The sequence below is a fragment of the Mobula birostris genome, chromosome 5 (genome assembly GCF_030028105.1).
Source record: "Mobula birostris isolate sMobBir1 chromosome 5, sMobBir1.hap1, whole genome shotgun sequence".
In the NCBI taxonomy this organism is placed as follows: Eukaryota; Metazoa; Chordata; class Chondrichthyes; order Myliobatiformes; family Myliobatidae; genus Mobula; species Mobula birostris.
In genome coordinates this window covers 3572964-3590889 of record NC_092374.1, presented here as the reverse complement: position 1 = coordinate 3590889, position 17926 = coordinate 3572964, and the positions used below count along the sequence as shown (strand labels likewise).

Here is a 17926-nt window from a genome sequence, read left to right as displayed (position 1 = left end):
TTCAGCACCCTCTCTAAAGCTTCCACATCTTCCTGTAATGAGACAACCAGAAGTGAACACAATACTCCAATACTCTGCCACCCAACTGACACACTCTCCCCTAGACCAGTCCCAAATCTCTCCAGCCGTATTCCTTATCCTCTTCCCTTCTCACCTTCTCATACACACCGTCCTCACCCTCACTTCCATCATGCCACCTACCAAGCACACACCTTCCCCCTTTCTCCGCACCCCAGCCCAAATAATCCCCCCATCACTTCCGCATACTCACATCCAGTCCTCAGCTCTCACATTGCCCACTCCCTCTCCACGTCCACAATCAGCTTTTGCTGATCCAGACCAGCTGATCACTGCAGCTGGCATGCTGGGGAGATGGGGGGCTAACTGTGTTTGTGCACACGGAGGTGGGGGGGATTGTTGAGGGAAGTTTGGTTAATCTGTTCTCCACTCACTGGCTTCCTGCGGCAGTCAGCAAGTGACCCGCCTGAATCCCCATGACATTTCTCTAAGGACGGATTGCCTGCGACTTCTCTGTTGAACTCAGCCTGTTTGATTACTGCGGTGACTACATCTCCATAGCAACAGCGGGAGCTGAGTACTGGTCAGGTGACCAGCAGTCCGGCCAAAGTACAATGGAAGTGGAGCCCTGTATTTGCTCATCATCCTAGAAACCCCCGTGACGCGCACTTTGGGCAGATGGGGCTTGTCGGCCGTGGTTGGTAGGTCACCTAGAACAACAACTGATCTTAAACCTCCACTGCCTTGTGGCTATACCCACTCACGAGGAACGTTTTGGAAGTAAACACCAAGGAAAGATCCGGAGCAGGAGTCCCCAAGGCAGTTTAAAGCTGACTCAAGGGTCCACATCCATGGTTGACTCTGACCAACAGAGGGCCTCAGTAACTGAGGGAGCCGAGAAACCCCAGCTTGCTGCACATGACCAAAGCCAGACTGACCAACGCAAGTTGCAGAGGCTGCAGAGGTGTCTATGTGCCTGCACAAAGCCAGTTGGTCAGTCCTCTCCAGCATGGAGGTGAAAGGGGAACATTCCCCTGACATCAGAATGTATAGCACCTAGCAACAGACAGCACCAGCCAATGCTCAGATATTGGGGCGCCATGGCAGTGTAGCAGTTAGTACAACATCATTACAGTGTGGGACGTCAGAGTTTGGAGTTCAATTCCAGAGTAAGAAAGTTCGTATGTCCTTCCCTTGTGCATGTGGGTTTTCTCCGGGTGTTCTGGTTTCCACCCACAGCCCAAAGTTAGGTTAGCTGGTCATTGCAGATTATCAGGTGATTAAATCGGTGGGTTGCAACATGGTGGGCCTGAAGAGCCTGTTCTGAACTGTATGTCTAAGTAAAAGTAAAATACAAAAACATACTGCCCACTGTCCTTTCCTCTCCCATCTCCTTAATGACCCATCATGATTGTTACAGTCAGGAACATCACCTTGCAGTCTTGTGTCCATTCAATTGCTGACCAAGGGCCTCAATTATGGGCTTATGCATCCATTCTCTGGGATCAGTGTCTCTGGGCTCATCCGTCTGCTCTCTGGGATCAGAGTCCATAGGCTTATCCAACTGATCTCTGGGATCAGTGCCCCTGGGCTTATCCATTCGATCTCTGGGATCAGTGCCTGCGAACTCATCCGTTCGCTGTCTGGGATCAGTGCCCCTGGGCTTATCCATTCGATCGCTGGGATCAGTGCCTGCGGACTCATCCGTTCGCTGTCTGGGATCAGTGCTCCTGGGCTTATTCATTCGATCTCTGGGATCAGTGCCTGCGGACTCATCCGTTCGCTGTCTGGGATCAGTGCCCCTGGGCTTATCCATTTGATCTCTGGGATCAGGGCCCGTGGACTCATCTGTTCGCTGTCTGGAATCAGGGTCCATGGGCTTATCCATTCGATCTCTGGGATCAGTGCCTGTGGGCTCATCCGTCTGCTCTCTGGGATCAGGACCCATGGGGTTATCCGACCGATCTCTGGGATCAGTGTCTCTGGGCTCATCCGTTCGCTGTCTGGGATCAGAGCCCCTGGGCTTATCCATTCGATCTCTGGGATCAGGGCCCCTGGACTTATCCGACCGATCTCTGGGATCACAGCCCCTGGGCTTATCCATTTGCCCTTTAGGATCTCTGCTTGTGAGTTTATTTTCCCTCTCTCTGTGACGCGAGCCCTTGGGTTTACTCCTCCTCCCTCTGCAATCTGCTCCTTTGGGATTATCTACTCGTTTTCCATGTTCTCTGGGATCCATGCTTACGGATCTGTCCAACTTTTCCCGAGGGTCTATCCTAACTGGCTCGTCCGGAGCACCCTCTGCATCCACCTGAAATCACAAAGCAAATACAACAAACGAAGTGATGAGTGTGAAATTAAACTGAACAGAGAATCAGACTGGCACATTGCCCAGCCCAGTCCTCACGGTCACACACCCGGTGTGAGGATAATCAGATTGGCACCTTGCCCAGCCCAGTCCTCACGGTCACACACCCAGTGTGAGGATAATCAGATTGGCACACTGCCCAGCCCAGTCCTCACGGTCACACACCCGGTATGAGGATAATCAGATTGGCACACTGCCCTCACCAGTCCTCATGGCCACACACCCGGTGTGAGGGTAATCAGATTGGCACACTGCCCTGCCCAGTTCTCACGGTCGCACAGAGGGACATTACCCAGTGACACACTCAGATCAGTCTCTCCCTGTCAGAACAATCAGTCCCTTCTAGAACCGGGTAGCTTAGTTCTAGACTGAGTTCTAGAGCAGAGGGAGGCAGCAGCTCCTGAGAGCTCAACATTGTCAATGGGTGAAGAATAGGTTCCAATCTTACAGCTCGCCAGGACAGGTCAGTACTTCCAGAAGAGTGAGATCTGGTAACCACAGTTAACTTCAATCAAAAGCAGCTTTAATATCACTGGCATATATCGTGAAATATGTTGCAGTACATTGCAATAAATAATTTTAAAACACCAAATTACAATAATATCTATAATTGTGGGAGGAGAAGATGGCGACACGACGCAGCTCACAGCGGCCACTCCGGTGGTGATGTTCGTTATTTGTCAAGTAGGGTGCCGCGCACAATCCTAATTTGATGGAGACGGACATGAGAGCACGGAGGAACATCTGGAGAAATTTCTGAAATGCCTGCTTTGCTGCTGTTGCTACTGTGTGATCCAGAATCTCCGGAGGAGAAGGCCCCGAGAACTCGGCTTTGCTTGTTGTTTGGCAGCCGGCGCGGTGTTGAAGCACTCGGCAGAGGATGGTGCTCGGAGAGGCTGTGCCGGAGGGGCTGGTCAGAGGCTCGAAGTTTTCGGATGGACTCAGAGTCGGCTGCGGTCGGGTGCTTCCAATGCGTCGGCAAGTTGTCGGCGCTTGGAGGTTCATGGCAGGGAGAGTTTCTCCCTTCTGCCGCCTGCGTTAGATGATGAGTTGATCGGGACTTTGAGACTTTTTTTTTACCGTGCCCATGGTCTGCTCTTTATCAAATTATGGTATTGCTTTGCACTGTTGTAACTATACGTATGTGGTTTTGTCAGTTTTAGTCTTGGTTTGTCCTGTTTTTTTTTGTGATATCATTCTGGAGGAACATTGTATCATTTTTTAATGCATGCATTTCTAAATGACAATAAATGAGGACTGACAGCCCTCATAATCTAATCTAATCTAATTAAATAACTTGTGCAAAATGAGAGCAAGAAAAAAATATAGTGACATGATATAAATGGGTTCATTGCCCATCCAGAAATCTGATGGTGAATGGGAAGAAGCTGTTCCCAAAATGTTTAGTTTGTGCCTTCAGCCTCCTGTACCTCCTCCTTGATGGCAGCAATGAGGAGAGAAAATGTTTAAGTGATAAGGGTCCTTAATGATGGATGGCACCGTGTTGAGGCGTGGCCTTTTGAAGGTGCCCTTGCCCTGTACACAATCACCCAGCTCATGCCTATACCTGAACCCCATTGATGGGATTCCTGCAACTTCCTGCAAAGTATCTGTTATTTACAAATACACATGCCTGGAAACTGGAATTTAATTGCAGTTTATGCATCTGAAAGTGCTGGAAATACTCAGTAAATCAGTCAATGTCCACCAAACAGAGAAATCAGATTCAAATTTCAAGTTGAAAATACTTCATCTGATCCCGGGGGTGTGAATTGGGATGATGTTTTTGCAGGGAAATGTACTATGGACATGTGGTCGATGTTGAGAGATCTCTTGCGGGATGTAAGGGATAAATTTGTCCTGGTGAGATAGATAAAGAATGGTAGGGTGAAGGAACCATGGGTGACAAGTGAGGTGGAAAATCTAGTCAGGTGGAAGAAGGCAGCATACATGAGGTTCAGGAAGCAAGGATCAGATAGGTCTATTGAGGAATATAGGGAAGCAAGAAACGAGCTTAAGAAGGGGCTGAGAAGAGCAAGAAGGGGGCATGAGAAGGCCTTGGTGAGTAGGGTAAAGGAAAACCCCAAGGCATTCTTCACTTATGTGAAAAAAAAAAGGATGACAGGAGTGAAGGTAGGACCAATTAGAGATAAAGGTGGGAAAATGTGCCTGGAGGCTGTGGAAGTGAGTGAGGTCCTCAATGAATACTTCTCTTCGGTATTCACCAATGAGAGGGAACTTGATGATGGTGAGGACAATATGAGTGAGGTTGATGTTCTGGCGCATGTTGATATTAAGGGAGAGGAGGTGTTGGAGTTGTTAAAATACATTCGGACGGTTAAGTTCCCGGGGCCTGATGGAATATTCCTCAGGCTGCTCCACGAGGTGAGGGAAGAGATTGCTGAGCCTCTGGCTAGGATCTTATTGTCCTTGTTGTCCACGGGAATGGTACTGGAGGATTGGAGGGAGGCGAATGTTGTCCTCTTGTTCAAAAAAGGTAGTAGGGATAGTCCAGGTAATTATAGACCAGTGAGCCTTACGTCTGTGGTGGGAAAGTTGTTGGAAAAGATAGGATCTATGGGCATTTAGAGAATCATGGTCTGATCAGGGACAGTCAGCATGGTTTTGTGAAGGGCAGATCGTGTCTAACAAGCCTGATAGAGATCTTTGAGGAGGTGACCAGGCATATAGATGAGGGTAGTGCAGTGGATGTGATCTATATGGATTTTAGTAAGGCATTTGACAAGGTTCCACATGGTAGGCTTATTCAGAAAGTTAGAAGGCATGGGATCCAGGGAAGTTTGGCCAGGTGGATTCAGAATTGGCTTGCCTGCAGAAGGCAGAGGGTCATGGTGGAGGGAGTACATTCAGATTGGAGGGTTGTGACTAGTGGTGTCCCACAAGGATCTGTTCTGGGACCTCTACTTTTCGTGATTTTTATTAACGACCTGGATGTGGGTGTAGAAGGGTGGGTTGGCAAGTTTGCAGACGACACAAAGGTTGGTGGTGTTGTGGATAGTGTAGAGGATTGTCGAAGATTGCAGAGAGACATTGATAGGATGCAGAAGTGGGCTGAGAAGTAGCGGATGGAGTTCAACCCGGAGAAGTGTGAGGTGGTGCACTTTGGAAGGACAAACTCCAAGGCAGAGTACAAAGTAAATGGCAGGATACTTGGCAGTGTGGAGGAGCAGAGGGATCTCGGGGTACATGTCCACAGATCCCTGAAAGTTGCCTCACAGGTAGATAGGGTAGTTAAGAAAGCTTATGGGGTGTTGGCTTTCACAAGTCGAGGGATAGAGTTTAAGAGTCGCGATGTAATGATGCAGCTCTATAAAACTCTGGTTAGGCCACACTTGGATTACTGTGTCCAGTTCTGGTCGCCTCACTAGAGGAAGGATGTGGAAGCATTGGAAAGGGTACAGAGGAGATTTACCAGGATGCTGCCTGGTTTAGACAGTATGCATTATGATCAGAGATTAAGGGCTTTACTCTTTGGAGAGAAGGAGGATGAGAGGAGACATGATAGAGGTGTACAAGATAATAAGAGGAATAGATAGAGTGGATAGCCAGCGCCTCTTCCCCAGGGCACCACTGCTCAATACAAGAGGACATGGCTTTAAGGTAAGGGGTGGGAAGTTCAAGGGGGATATTAGAGGAAGGTTTTTTACTCAGAGAGTGGTTGGTGCGTGGAATGCACTGCCTGAGTCAGTGGTGGAGGCAGATACACTAGTGAAGTTTAAGAGACTACTAGACAGGTATATGGAGGAATTTAAGGTGGGGGGTTATATGGGAGGCAGGGTTTGAGGGTCGGCACAACATTGTGGGCCGAAGGGCCTGTAATGTGCTGTATTATTCTAAGTTCTATGATTCTAGGAGGAGGAATTTTTAGAGTGCCTACAAGATGGCTTTTTAGAGAAGCTTGTGCTTGAACCCACGAGAGAATGAACTATTCTGGATTGTGTGTAATGCAATGAACCAGAATGGATTAGAGAGCTTAAGATAAAGGAACCCTTGGGGAAAGTGATCATAATATGATCAAATTCACCCTGAAATTTGAGAAGGAGAAGCTAAAGTCAGATGTATCAGTATTACAATGGAGTAAAGGGAATTACAGTGGCATGAGAGAGGAGCTGGACAGAATTATTTGGAAAAGAACACTGGCAGGGATGATACTAGAGCAGAAATGGCTGGAATTTCTGGAAGCAATTAGGAAGGCATAGGATATATATATCTTCAGCCCAAAGAGCAAAAAGTATTCTAAAGGTAAGATGACATAACCGTAGCTAACAACAGAAGTTAAAGCCAACATAAAAATTAAAGAGAAGGCATATACAGTAATAGACGAAAAATTATTGGGAAGTTAGAGGATTGGGAAGCTTTCAAAAAATCAACAAAAGACAACTAAAAAGTTATTAAGAAGGTAAAGATGGAATAGGAAAGGATAACAAAAGTTTCTTCAGATACATGAAGAGTAAAAGAGAAGTGAGAGTAACATTGGACCACTGGAAAACAATGCTGGAGAGGTAGTAATGGGGGACAACAAAATGGAGGACGAGCTGAATAAATATTTTGCATCAGTCTTCATTGTGGAAGACGCTAGCAGTATGGCGAAGTGTGTGAAGTTGCCATGACTAGAGAGAAGGTTCTTGGGAAACTGAAAGGTCTGAAGGTAGATGAGTCACCTGGACCAGATGGTGTACACCCCAGGGTTCTGAAAGAGGTGGCTGAAGTGATTGTAGAGGCATTAGTAATGAACTTTCAAGAAATCACTGGATTCTGGAATGGTTCTGGAAGACTGGAAAATTGAGAATGTCACTCCACCCTTCAAGAAAGGAGAGAGGCAGAAGAAAGGAAACTATAAGCCGGTTAGTCTGACCTCAGTGGTTGGGAGATGTTGGAGTCGATTATTAAGGATGAGGTTTCAAGGTACTTGGTGGAACATGATAAAAGAGGCCATAGTTAGCATGTTTTCCTCAAGAGAAAATCTTGCCTGACAAATGTGTTGGAATTCTTTGAAGACATAGACAAAGGAGAATCGGTTGATGTTAAGTACTTGGGTTTTCAGAAGGCCTTTGACATGGTGCAACACATGAGGCTGCTTAAAAAGCTATGAGCCCATAGTATTACAGGAAAGATTCTAGCATGGATAAAGGACTGGCTGATTGGCAGGAGGAAAAGCTTAGGAATAAAGGGAGCCATTTCTGATAGGCTGCCAGTGACTACTGGTGTCTGTGTTGGGACTGATTCTTTTTGCATTATACGTCAATGATTTGGATAATGAAATTGATGGCTTTTTTGCAAAGTTTGCAGACGATATGAAGATAGGTGGAGGGGCAGATAGTTTTCAGGAAGCATAGAGACTACAGAGTGACTTAGACAGATTAGGAAAATGGGCAAAGAAATGGCAGATGGAATACAGTGTTGGGGAGTGTATGGTCATGCACTTTGGTAGAAGAAATGAAAGGGTTGGCTTTTTCTAAATGGTGAGAAAATGCAAAAAACCTGAGGCGCAAAGGTACTTGGGAGTCCTTGTGCAGGATTCTCTAAAAGTTAATTTGCAGATTCAGTCTGTGTCAGGAAGGCAAATTTGATGTTTGCATTCATTTCAAGAGGACTGGAATATAAAACAGTGATTCCCAATGGGGGCAGCTATGTGTCCTAAGGGGAGGTTAGCGGAAACAGAAGTAGTTGGGGGACGCTCAAGATTCTTGGCGGGAGGGGGGAGGCTGCACCCAAACTTGAGGCACAAGACCTGACCAATCGTTAGTACAAAAAAAGATAAAACACTGGAACACAGGAATCACTATAGATCTGCAGGCGGTGAGCACTCATTGTCACCACACATCTGAAACTCAGCAATCTCGTCTGACCGTACCAACCAACAGAAATTATTAGGGATGCATAAATTAGCAACCACGGTGCCCAACAGTTCCCCTTGACTCACGGCACTGAACGAGTCAATACAATTTAACAGTTGCTAAGTACACCTCTCAACTTTTTCGACAGATCTACAGAAAACAGGTTGCGCAATAATACAGCGCTGGCCAGAACCAAGTGGTGAAACAGAGCCAATCAGTGAACCTGCTGATCCCAAGTATTCCTCTTGAGGTGTTGAAAGCAACCTTGGCTTCATATGTGCGGTCAAGTATCACCTTTGGGGATTATCAGATCTTCCGTGATTGGTCAACTGGAATAAAGGTAGCTTGCCAAACACCAGCTCTATACCCACCAGCATTCAGATTCCAGTCTGAATCTTTGTCAATGTCATTTTCGCTGTTGTAATCATCTTCATCTTCACCTTGCCGCTCCTTTGCATTCGCTACCATCATCCTATCCATGTCAACTCACTGCTGTCATCAATATCCATTTGGCATTCCCAGCTTGTGTTAATTATTAATTCCATCTTAGCCCAATTAATGATGAATGCGTACGGCACGATCTCTATGAGTCTGAAGGCAGTGAAGCCTTGAATTCTAATTCTGCTCAGAAACATTAACTACAGAAAGTGCGTCAATACAATGTTACCTACCAGGCGTATGGTTTTATTCCGTTCCCATCAGATGAGCAATACCCCATGTGTGTTATTTGTAATACCGTACTGTCTAATGAAACCATTAAACCAGCAAAATTGCCGGAACATTTCTGTAAAAGACACCCTGAAAAGGCTACTTATGGTATTACTCAGTTCCAGAAGATGAAAGAAGCATTTGAAAGCATTGTACACTCGAGTCATTAACCAAGAAGCTAAAAATGAACTTGATAGTGGTCTCATTGTTTCTTATAACATTTCCAAAATGACAGCAAAGTGGGGAAAATCTCATACAATTGGTGAGAGATTAATAATGCCTGCTGTATCAGAAGTGTTCACCACTATTTCCAAAATGGATACCAGTATTTTAAAATCAATTCCTCTGAGTAATATCTCTGAAGCTCATCGTATTGACAAAACGAGGGAAGACATTGACTATCAACTATGCACAGATCTACAAAAAACAGAATTTGGGATACAACTGGATGAGTCACTGTGTGAGACAACAAGACATATCCATGGCTTATCAAAAATGGAAGTTTATGAAGAGATTCTCTTTTGTAAAAAGTGAAAAATTAGCAACAGAGAATCAATCTACGACAAATTCAAAATGTATATTTAGGAGGAAATTAATCCAATTAGGAACACGATTTCTTGTGCAACGGATGGAGCACCATATACAATCGGCGACCATACTGGTTTAGTGGCATTTATGAGAAAAGAAATTTCAGGTCTGTTTTTAATCCATTGTGTAATTCATCATCAACATCTCGCAGCCAAAAACCTCAGCCAGTGACTTTTTTCAGGCATGACTCTTGTAATATCTGCTATCAACAAAATTAAAGCTCATCTATTAAACAGCAGAATATTTCACCAGTTATGCCAAGATAATGATGAAGGGTTTGGATGCTAGCTTCATCACAATGAAGTGCATTGGCTGTTCAAAAGCTGCTGCATAAAATGTTCCTTTGTGAGCAGCCAGAAGTAGTGAACATATTGGTACCAGTGACATAGGTAGGAAATGGGAGGAGATCTTGAAGAAAGAATATAGGGAACGAGGTAGTAAGCTGAAAAACAGGACTTTTAGGGCAGTAAACTGTGGATTGCTAGCTCTGCCATGCGCCAGTGAGGGTAAGAATAAGACGATTTGGTAGATAAATGTGTGGTTGAGAAGCTGGTGCAGGGCGCACGGCTTCAGATTCTTCGATCATTGGGATCTCTTCTGGGGTAGGTATGACCTGTTCAAAAGTGACAGGTTGCACATGAACCCAAGGGGGACCAATATTCTGCTGGGAAAGTTTGTTAGAGCCGTTGGGAAGGGTTTAAACTAATTTGGCAGCGAGGTGGGAAGCCGAATGAAGGCACTCAGGATAGGATGGATGGTAAAAAGGCAAGGATAGTGCGCAGTCAGACTGTGTGAAAGGGCGGGCAGATGATAGGACGTAATTGTAGCCAGCAAGGTGAATATCAGTGCATTAGGAATGCAAAATCAAAAAGGGTAGAAAATACTGTACTCAAAGTGTTATATCTCAATGCATAGAGTATAAGAAATAAGGTAGATGACCTTGTTGCAATATTAGAGATTGCCAGGTATGATGTTGTAGCCATCACTGAGTTGTGGCTGCAGGATGGTTGTAGTTGGGAGCTGAATGTCCAAGGTTACACGTTATATTGGAGGGATAGGAATGTAGGCAGAGGGGGTGGTGTGGCTCTACTGGTAAAGAATGGCACCAAATCATTAGAAAGATGTGATAGGATCGGAAGATGTTGAATCCTTGTGGTTTGAGTTAAGAAATTGCAAGGGTAAAAGGACTCTGATGGCAGTTATATACAGGTCTCCCAACAGTAGCTGGGATGTGGACCACAATTTACGACAGGAAATAGAAAAGGCAAGTCAAAAGGGCAATGTTATGATTGTCACGGGAAATTTCAACATGCAGGTTGATTGGGAAAATCAGGTTGGAAATGAATCTCAAGAGAGTGAGCTTGTTGAATGCCTACGAGATGGCTTTTTGAGCAATTTGTTGTTGAGCCTACTACAGGTTCAGCTAAACTGGATTGGATGTTACGTAATGAACTGGAGGTAATTAGGAAGCTTAAGGTAAAAGAACCCTGTGGAGGCAGTGATCTCAATATGATTGAGTTCAACTTGAAAGTTGATAGGGAGAATGCAAAGTCTGACATAGCAGTATTTCAGTGGAGTAAGTGAAATTACAGTGGTAAGAGAGGAGTCGGCCGAAGTAAATTGGAAAGAGATGCTGGAAGGGATGTCAGCAGGGCAGCAATGGCTTGAGTTTCTGGGAAAAATGAAGAAGGTGCAGGACATGTGTATTCCAAGAATGAAGAAATACTCAAATGGTAGAATAGGACAACCATGGCTGACAAGGGAAGTCAAAGTTAATGTAACAACAAAAGAAAGGGCATAAAACAAAGCAAAAATTAGCGGGAAGACAGAGGATTGGGAAAATTTTAAAAACCTACAGAGAGCAACTAAAGGAATCATTAGGAGGGAAAAGATGGAATATGAAAGCAAGATGGCAAACAATATCAAAGTGGATAGCAAAAGCTTTTCAAGTATGTCAAAAATAAAAGAGAGGTGAGAGTGGATATAAGACCGCTAGAAAATGAGGCTGAAGAGATAATAACAGGGGACAAGGAGATGGCAGATGAACCAAATGAGTATTTTGCATTAGTCTTCACTGTGGAAGACACTAGCAGTGTGCCAGATGTTGTAGTGTGTGAAGGAAGAGAAGTGAGTTCAGTTACTATTACAAGGGAGAAGGCGCTCAAATAGCTGAAAGGGTTCTGAAAGAGGTAGCATTAGAGATTGTGGTGGCATTAGCAATGACCTTTCTAAAATCATTGGACTCTAGCATGGTGCCAGAGAACTGGAAAATTGCAAGAATTACTCCACTCTTTAAGAAAGGAGGAAAGGAGCAGAAAGAAAATTATAGACCAGTTAGCCCAGCCTCTGTGGTTGAGAAGATGTTGGAGTCAATTGTTAAGGATGAAGTTATGGAGTACTTGGTGACACAGGACAGGATAGGACAAAGTCAGCACGGTTTTAAGGGAAAATATTGTCTAATAAACCTGTTAAATGATAATTAAGTTTAACTTGAACTTGAAATACAAGCTACCAAACAGTAGCTAAGATGTGGGCTACAAATTACAATGGGCGATAGAAAGGCATGTCAAAAAGGCAATGTTCCAATAGTCATGGGGATTTCAATATGCAGGTAGATTGGGAAAATCAGGTTAGTGCTGGATCCCAAGAGAGATAATTTGTAAAATGCCTATGAGATGGCTTTTTAGAGTAGTTTGTGGTTGAGCCCACTAGGGGAAAGGCACTTCTGGATTGGGTGCTGTGTAATGAACCAATTTTGTTTAGGGAGCTTAAGGTAAAGGAATCCATAGGAAGCATTGATCACGATATGATAGAATTCTCCCTGCAGTTTGAGAGGGAGAAAATAAAGTCAGATATATCAGTATTACAGTGGAGTACAAGGAATTACAGAAGCATGAGAGAAGAGCTGGCCAAAGTTGATTGGAAAGGAGCTCGAGCAGGATCGGTGGCAGAACAACAATGGCTGGAGTTTCTGGGGGCAATTCGGAAGGGACAATATAGATACATCCCAAAGATGAAGAAGTATACTAAAGGAAGAATGATGCAACCGTGACTGACAAGGAAAGTCAAAGACAGCATTAAAGCAAAAGATATAATAAAACAGAAATTAGTAGGAAGTTAGAGGACTGGGAAGCCTTTAAAACCAACAGAAGGCAACTAAAATTGCCAGAAGGAGAGAAAAGATATAATATTAAGGGAAACTAGCTAATAATATAAAAGAAGATACCAAAAGTATTTTCAAATATAAAAGAGAGGCGAGAGTCTATATCAGAATGCTGGAAAATGAAGCTAGAAAAGTAGTTGTGGAGGACAAAGAAATGGCAGAAGATTGTAATAAGTATTTTGTGTCAGTCTTCACTGTGGAAGACATTAGCCATATACCAGAAATTCGAGAGTGTCAGGGGGCAAAAGTGTATGCTGTTGCTATTACTAAGAAGAAGGTGCTTGGGAAGCTGACAAGTCTGAAGGTAGATAAATCACCTGGACCGGATAGACTACACCCCAGGGTTGTGAAAGAGGTGGCTAAAGAGAATATGGAGGCATGAGTAACGATCTTTCAAGAATCAATAGATCCTGGAATAGTTCTGGAGGACTGGAAAATTGCAAATATCACTCTACTTTTTAAGAAGGGAAGGAGGCAGAAGAAAGGAAATTATAGGCCACTTAGCCTGACTTCAGTGGTTGGGAAGATACTGGAGTCCATTACTGAGGTTGAGGTTTTGGGGTACTTGCAGGTACACGATAAGATAAGCTATCCTAAAGGGAAATCTTGCCTGACAGATCTGTTGGAATACTTTGAAGAAATAACGAGCAGGACAAACAAAGGAAGTCAGTGGATGCTGGGTACTTGGATCTTCAGAAGACCTTTGACAAGGCCGCACACGAGGATGCTTATGGTATTACTGGAAAGATACTAATATGGTTAGAAGATTGGCAGGAAACAAAGAGTGAAATAAAAGGGGCATTTTTTAGTTGGCTGCCATTGAGCAGTGGTGTTTCACAAGGATCAGTGTTGGGAGCGCTTCTTTCACGTTATATGTGAATGATTTGGATGACGGAATTGATAGCTTTGTGGACAAGTTTGCGGACAATATGAAGATAGGTGGAGGGACAAGTAGTGTTGAGGAAGCAGGGATTCTGCAGAAGGACTTTAACAAATTCAGAGAATGGGCAAAGAAGTAATAGATGGAATAAAGTGTTGGGAAGTGTATAGTCATGTACTTTGGTAGAAGAAATAAAGCCATAGATTATTTTCTAAATGGAGAAAACATTTAAAATCAAAGGAGCAAAGGGTCTTGGAAGTCCTGAGCAGGAGTCCGTAAAGGTTAACTTTCAGGTTGAGTCAGTGGTAGGAAAAGCAAATGCAATGTTATAATTCATTTCAAGAGGACTAGGATATAAAAGCTATGATGTAATGCTGAAACTTTATAAGACATTGGTCAGACTGCATTCGTAGCATTGTGAGCACTTTTGAGCCCCTTAACTAAGAAAGGATGTCCTGGGGTTAGAAAGGGTCAGAGGGGGTTCACAAGAATGACTCCTGGAATTAAAGAGTTAACATATGACTCTGCGCCCTTACTCACTGGAGTTTAGAAGAATGAGAGGGAATCTCATTGAAACATATGAAATATTGAAAGGTCTGCATAGAGAGAATGTAGGGAGAATGTTTCCTATAGTGTGTGAGTCTAGGACCAGACGGCACAGCCTCAGACCAGAGGGACTTCCATTTACAACAGAGATGAGGGGGAATTACTTTAGACAGAGGATATTAGAGGAAGGTTTTTCACTCAGAGAGTGGTTGGTGCGTGGAATGCACTGCCTGAGTCAGTGGTGGAGGCAGATACACTAGTGAAGTTTAAGAGACTACTAGACAGGTATATGGAGGAATTTAAGGTGGGGGGGGTTATATGGGAGGCAGGGTTTGAGGGTCAGTATAACATTGTGGGCCGAAGAGCCTGCAATGTGCTGTACTCTTCTATGTTCTATGAATCTGTGGAATTCATTGCCACAAGCGCATGTAGAGGCCATGTCAATGAGTATATATAAAGCAGAGGTTGATAGGCTCTTGATTAGTCAGGGCATCAAAGGTTACGGGAAGGAGGTACAAAAATAAGCAACACACACAAAATGCTGGTGAACGCAGCAGGCCAGGCAGCATCTCTAGGAAGAGGTACAGTCGACGTTTTGGGCCGAGACCCTTCGTCAGGACTAAATGAAAGAAGAGATAGTAAGAGATTTGAAAGTGGGAGGGGGAGGGGGAGATCCGAAATGATAGGAGAAGACAGGAGGGGAAGAGATGGAGCCAAGAGCTGGACAGGTGATCGGCAAAAGGGATACAAGGCTGGAGAAGGGAGAGGATCATGGGACGGGAGGCCTAGGGAGAAAGAAAGGGGGAGGGGAGCATCAAAGGAAGATGGAGAGCAGGCAAGGAGTTAGTAGTGATGGACAGAGAGACAAAAAAAGAGAGAGAGGGAGAAAACAAAAAGGGAATAAATAAATCAATCAATCAATCAGGGATGGGGTAAGAAGGGGAAGAGGGGCATTAACGGAAGTTAGAGAAGTCAATGTTCATGCCATCAGGTTGGAGGCTACCCAGACAGAATATAAGGTGTTGTTCCTCCAACCTGAGTGTGGCTTCATCTTAACAGTAGAGGAGGCCGTGGATAGATATATCAGAATGGGAATGGGACGTGGAATTAAAATGTGTGGCCACTGGGAGATCCTGCTTTCTCTGGCGGACAGAGTGTAGGTGTTCAGCGAAGCGATCTCCCAGTCTGCATCGGGTCTCGCCAATATATAGGAGGCCGCACCGGGAGCACCGGACGCAGTATATCACCCCAGCCGACTCACAGGTGAAGTGTCGCCTCACCTGGAAGGACTGTCTGGGGCCCTGAATGGTGGTAAGGGAGAAAGGTCTGGAATCCAAAAAGAAGCGGAGAGCTTTGAGACCTTCCAGGTGGGGGATGGACTGGACATCCATGGTGAAAATGAAGCGGTGGGGGCCAGGGAACTTAAAATCATTGAAAAAATTCAGAGTGTGAGAAGTGTCATGAACATAGGTGTGAAGGGATTGAACAAGGGGGGATAAAACACAGTCGAGGTATGCAGAAATGAGTTCGGTGTGGCAGGAGCAAACTGAGACAATGTGTCTACCTGGACCGGCAGGTTTGTGGATAACACAAAATAATCTGCAGATGCTGCGGTCAAAGCAACACTCACAACACGCTGGAGGAACTCAGCAGGTCGGGCAGCATCCGTGGAAAAGATCGGTCGATGTTTCGGGCCGGAACCCTTCGTCAGGACTGAAGAGGGAGGGGGCAGAGGCCCTATAAAGAAGGTGGGGGGAGGGTGGGAAGGAGAAGGCTGGTAGGTTCCAGGTGAAAAACCAGTAAGGGGAAAGATAAAGGGGTGGGAGAGGGGAGGCAGGGAGGTGACAGGCAGGAAAGGTGGCACTCTAGTCTCAAACGCATCTCTCCCATTTCACACACATCTGCTCTCACCCCATCCTCCCGCACTCCACCAAGGATAGGGTTCCCCTTGTCCTCACCTACCACCCCACCAGCCTCTGGGTCCAACATATAATTCCCCATAACTTCTGCCACCTCCAACGGGATCCCACTACCAAGCACATCTTTCCCCTTACTGGCTTTTCACCTGGAACCTCCCAGCCCTCTCCTTCCCATCCTCCCCCCACCTTCTTTATAGGGCCCCTGCCCCTTCCCCCTACAGTCCTGACGAAGGGTTCTGGCCCGAAACGTTGACTGACCTTTTCCACGGATGCTGCCCGACCTGCTGAGTTCCTCCAGCGTGTTGTGAGAGTAGGTTTGTGGATAAGATTGAGAGGGATAATAAACCAGCCATAATGGAATGATGAAACAGACTCAATCGTCTGATTGTCCTAATACTGCTCCTATGTCTTATAGGTCAGTGAGCTGAGGGACACAGCACTTGGATTAGTGGGCTGAGTCGCTGAGAATGGGGGTGATGAGGTGGATCCAATGTAAAGTTCCTGCTCCCCTCAGCTTCCTATTTGCAAACTTCCCCTTTTGCCCATGTATCATTACACTCACCATGACCCTGTCTCTGAGACTTGCCCTGGGCTTGGGTGTGATGCTGATGGACATACAGGGGCTGAAGGAAGTGCATAGTCCTGGCTCCCCCTCATCCTCCGCAACCACTCTGGCTACAGTGAGCTTGGCACCTGCATGTGCATAAAGATCCAGAGTCAGGACAACCACTCTGTGATAGCAAGGTCCGTATGCACACTGCTGACATTCAGATTTTCAGATCAGATTCTGGTTCATTTATTTATCGCACGCACATCAAAACATAAAGTGAAATGCATCATTTGAATTAACAACCAGCCAGAGGATGCGCTGAGAATATGCCACAATCTTCAGCAGAACAACACAAGCAGCAAGAACAATAACAACATAAAACATTAGCAAAACAAGTCTCTTTGCCACACACCCACTCACTCACACACAGGCCCACCAACCACAGCATTGGCTCTCTCAGCTCCACACCTCCAGTTCTCAGCGTGGAACTCTCAGGCTAACAGGCTTCCAATCTCCAACCTCTCGTCTGGACTCACAGACACCGGGCCTCTGATCTCCAGACAAGCTGAGCCAGGGGCTTTGACTTTTGAGTCCCAACCCCTGGACTCAGTTCACCAGTGCCACTGTTAGGGTCACAGAGTGTGACTTAGGACCAGCCACCATCAATGGAACTGAGCAGTACAGGGCCACCATGACTGTCAGGGTCACAGAGTGAGTGTGAGGAAAGCTCACAGTGGTCAGGTCTAACACTGAGTCTGGCTCTGTGACTCAGAAGGGAAAGGGGAAAGAAGAGGTGATTTGCTAATTAGGGGAACAGAAAGGAGGTTCTGTGGACGAGAACAACATTCCCGGATGCTCTGGAGGAGGAACAAGTGGCTGAGGAACTGGTGTAGGGGGCAGGGTTTCAGATTTCAGGATCATTGGGACCTCTTCTGGGGCAGGTAGGACCTGTACAAGAGAGATGGGTTACACTTGAACCACAGGGGGACCAATAGCCTTTCAGGCAGGTTTGTTAGTGCTATTGGGGAGGCTTTAAACTAGATTTGCAGGGGGATGGGAACCAGAGTGCCAGAGCTGACAGTGTGGCTGGGGCGAAAATAAATGATGTTGAAAGTTTAAGCAAATCCGCTGATAGAAAGGTTGTGAGTGGTGGTAAAAATCTTCTGAGGTGTATATATTTCAATGCTAGGAGTATTGCGGGGAAGGCGGATGAGTTGAGGGCGTGGATTGACACGTGGAATTATGATGTTGTAGCAATTAGTGAAACTTGGCTACAGGAGGGGCAGGACTGGCAGCTTAATATTCCAGGGTTCCGATGTTTCAGGTGT

At 45.4% G+C, this 17926-nt stretch overlaps 1 protein-coding gene across 2 annotated transcripts in view; it reads right to left on the bottom strand.

Annotated features, from left to right (window-relative positions):
• cplane1 (ciliogenesis and planar polarity effector 1) overlaps positions 1-17926 on the bottom strand; it is a 311037-nt gene that overhangs the window by 113930 nt on the left and 179181 nt on the right. For both annotated transcript variants that reach the window (XM_072257500.1, XM_072257501.1), the window contains exons 29-30: positions 16611-16741; positions 1452-2329 (exon numbers count right to left, since the gene is read on the bottom strand). In XM_072257500.1, the coding sequence (XP_072113601.1) occupies positions 1452-2329; positions 16611-16741 (1009 nt within the window). The remainder of the gene's footprint in view (positions 1-1451; positions 2330-16610; positions 16742-17926) is intronic.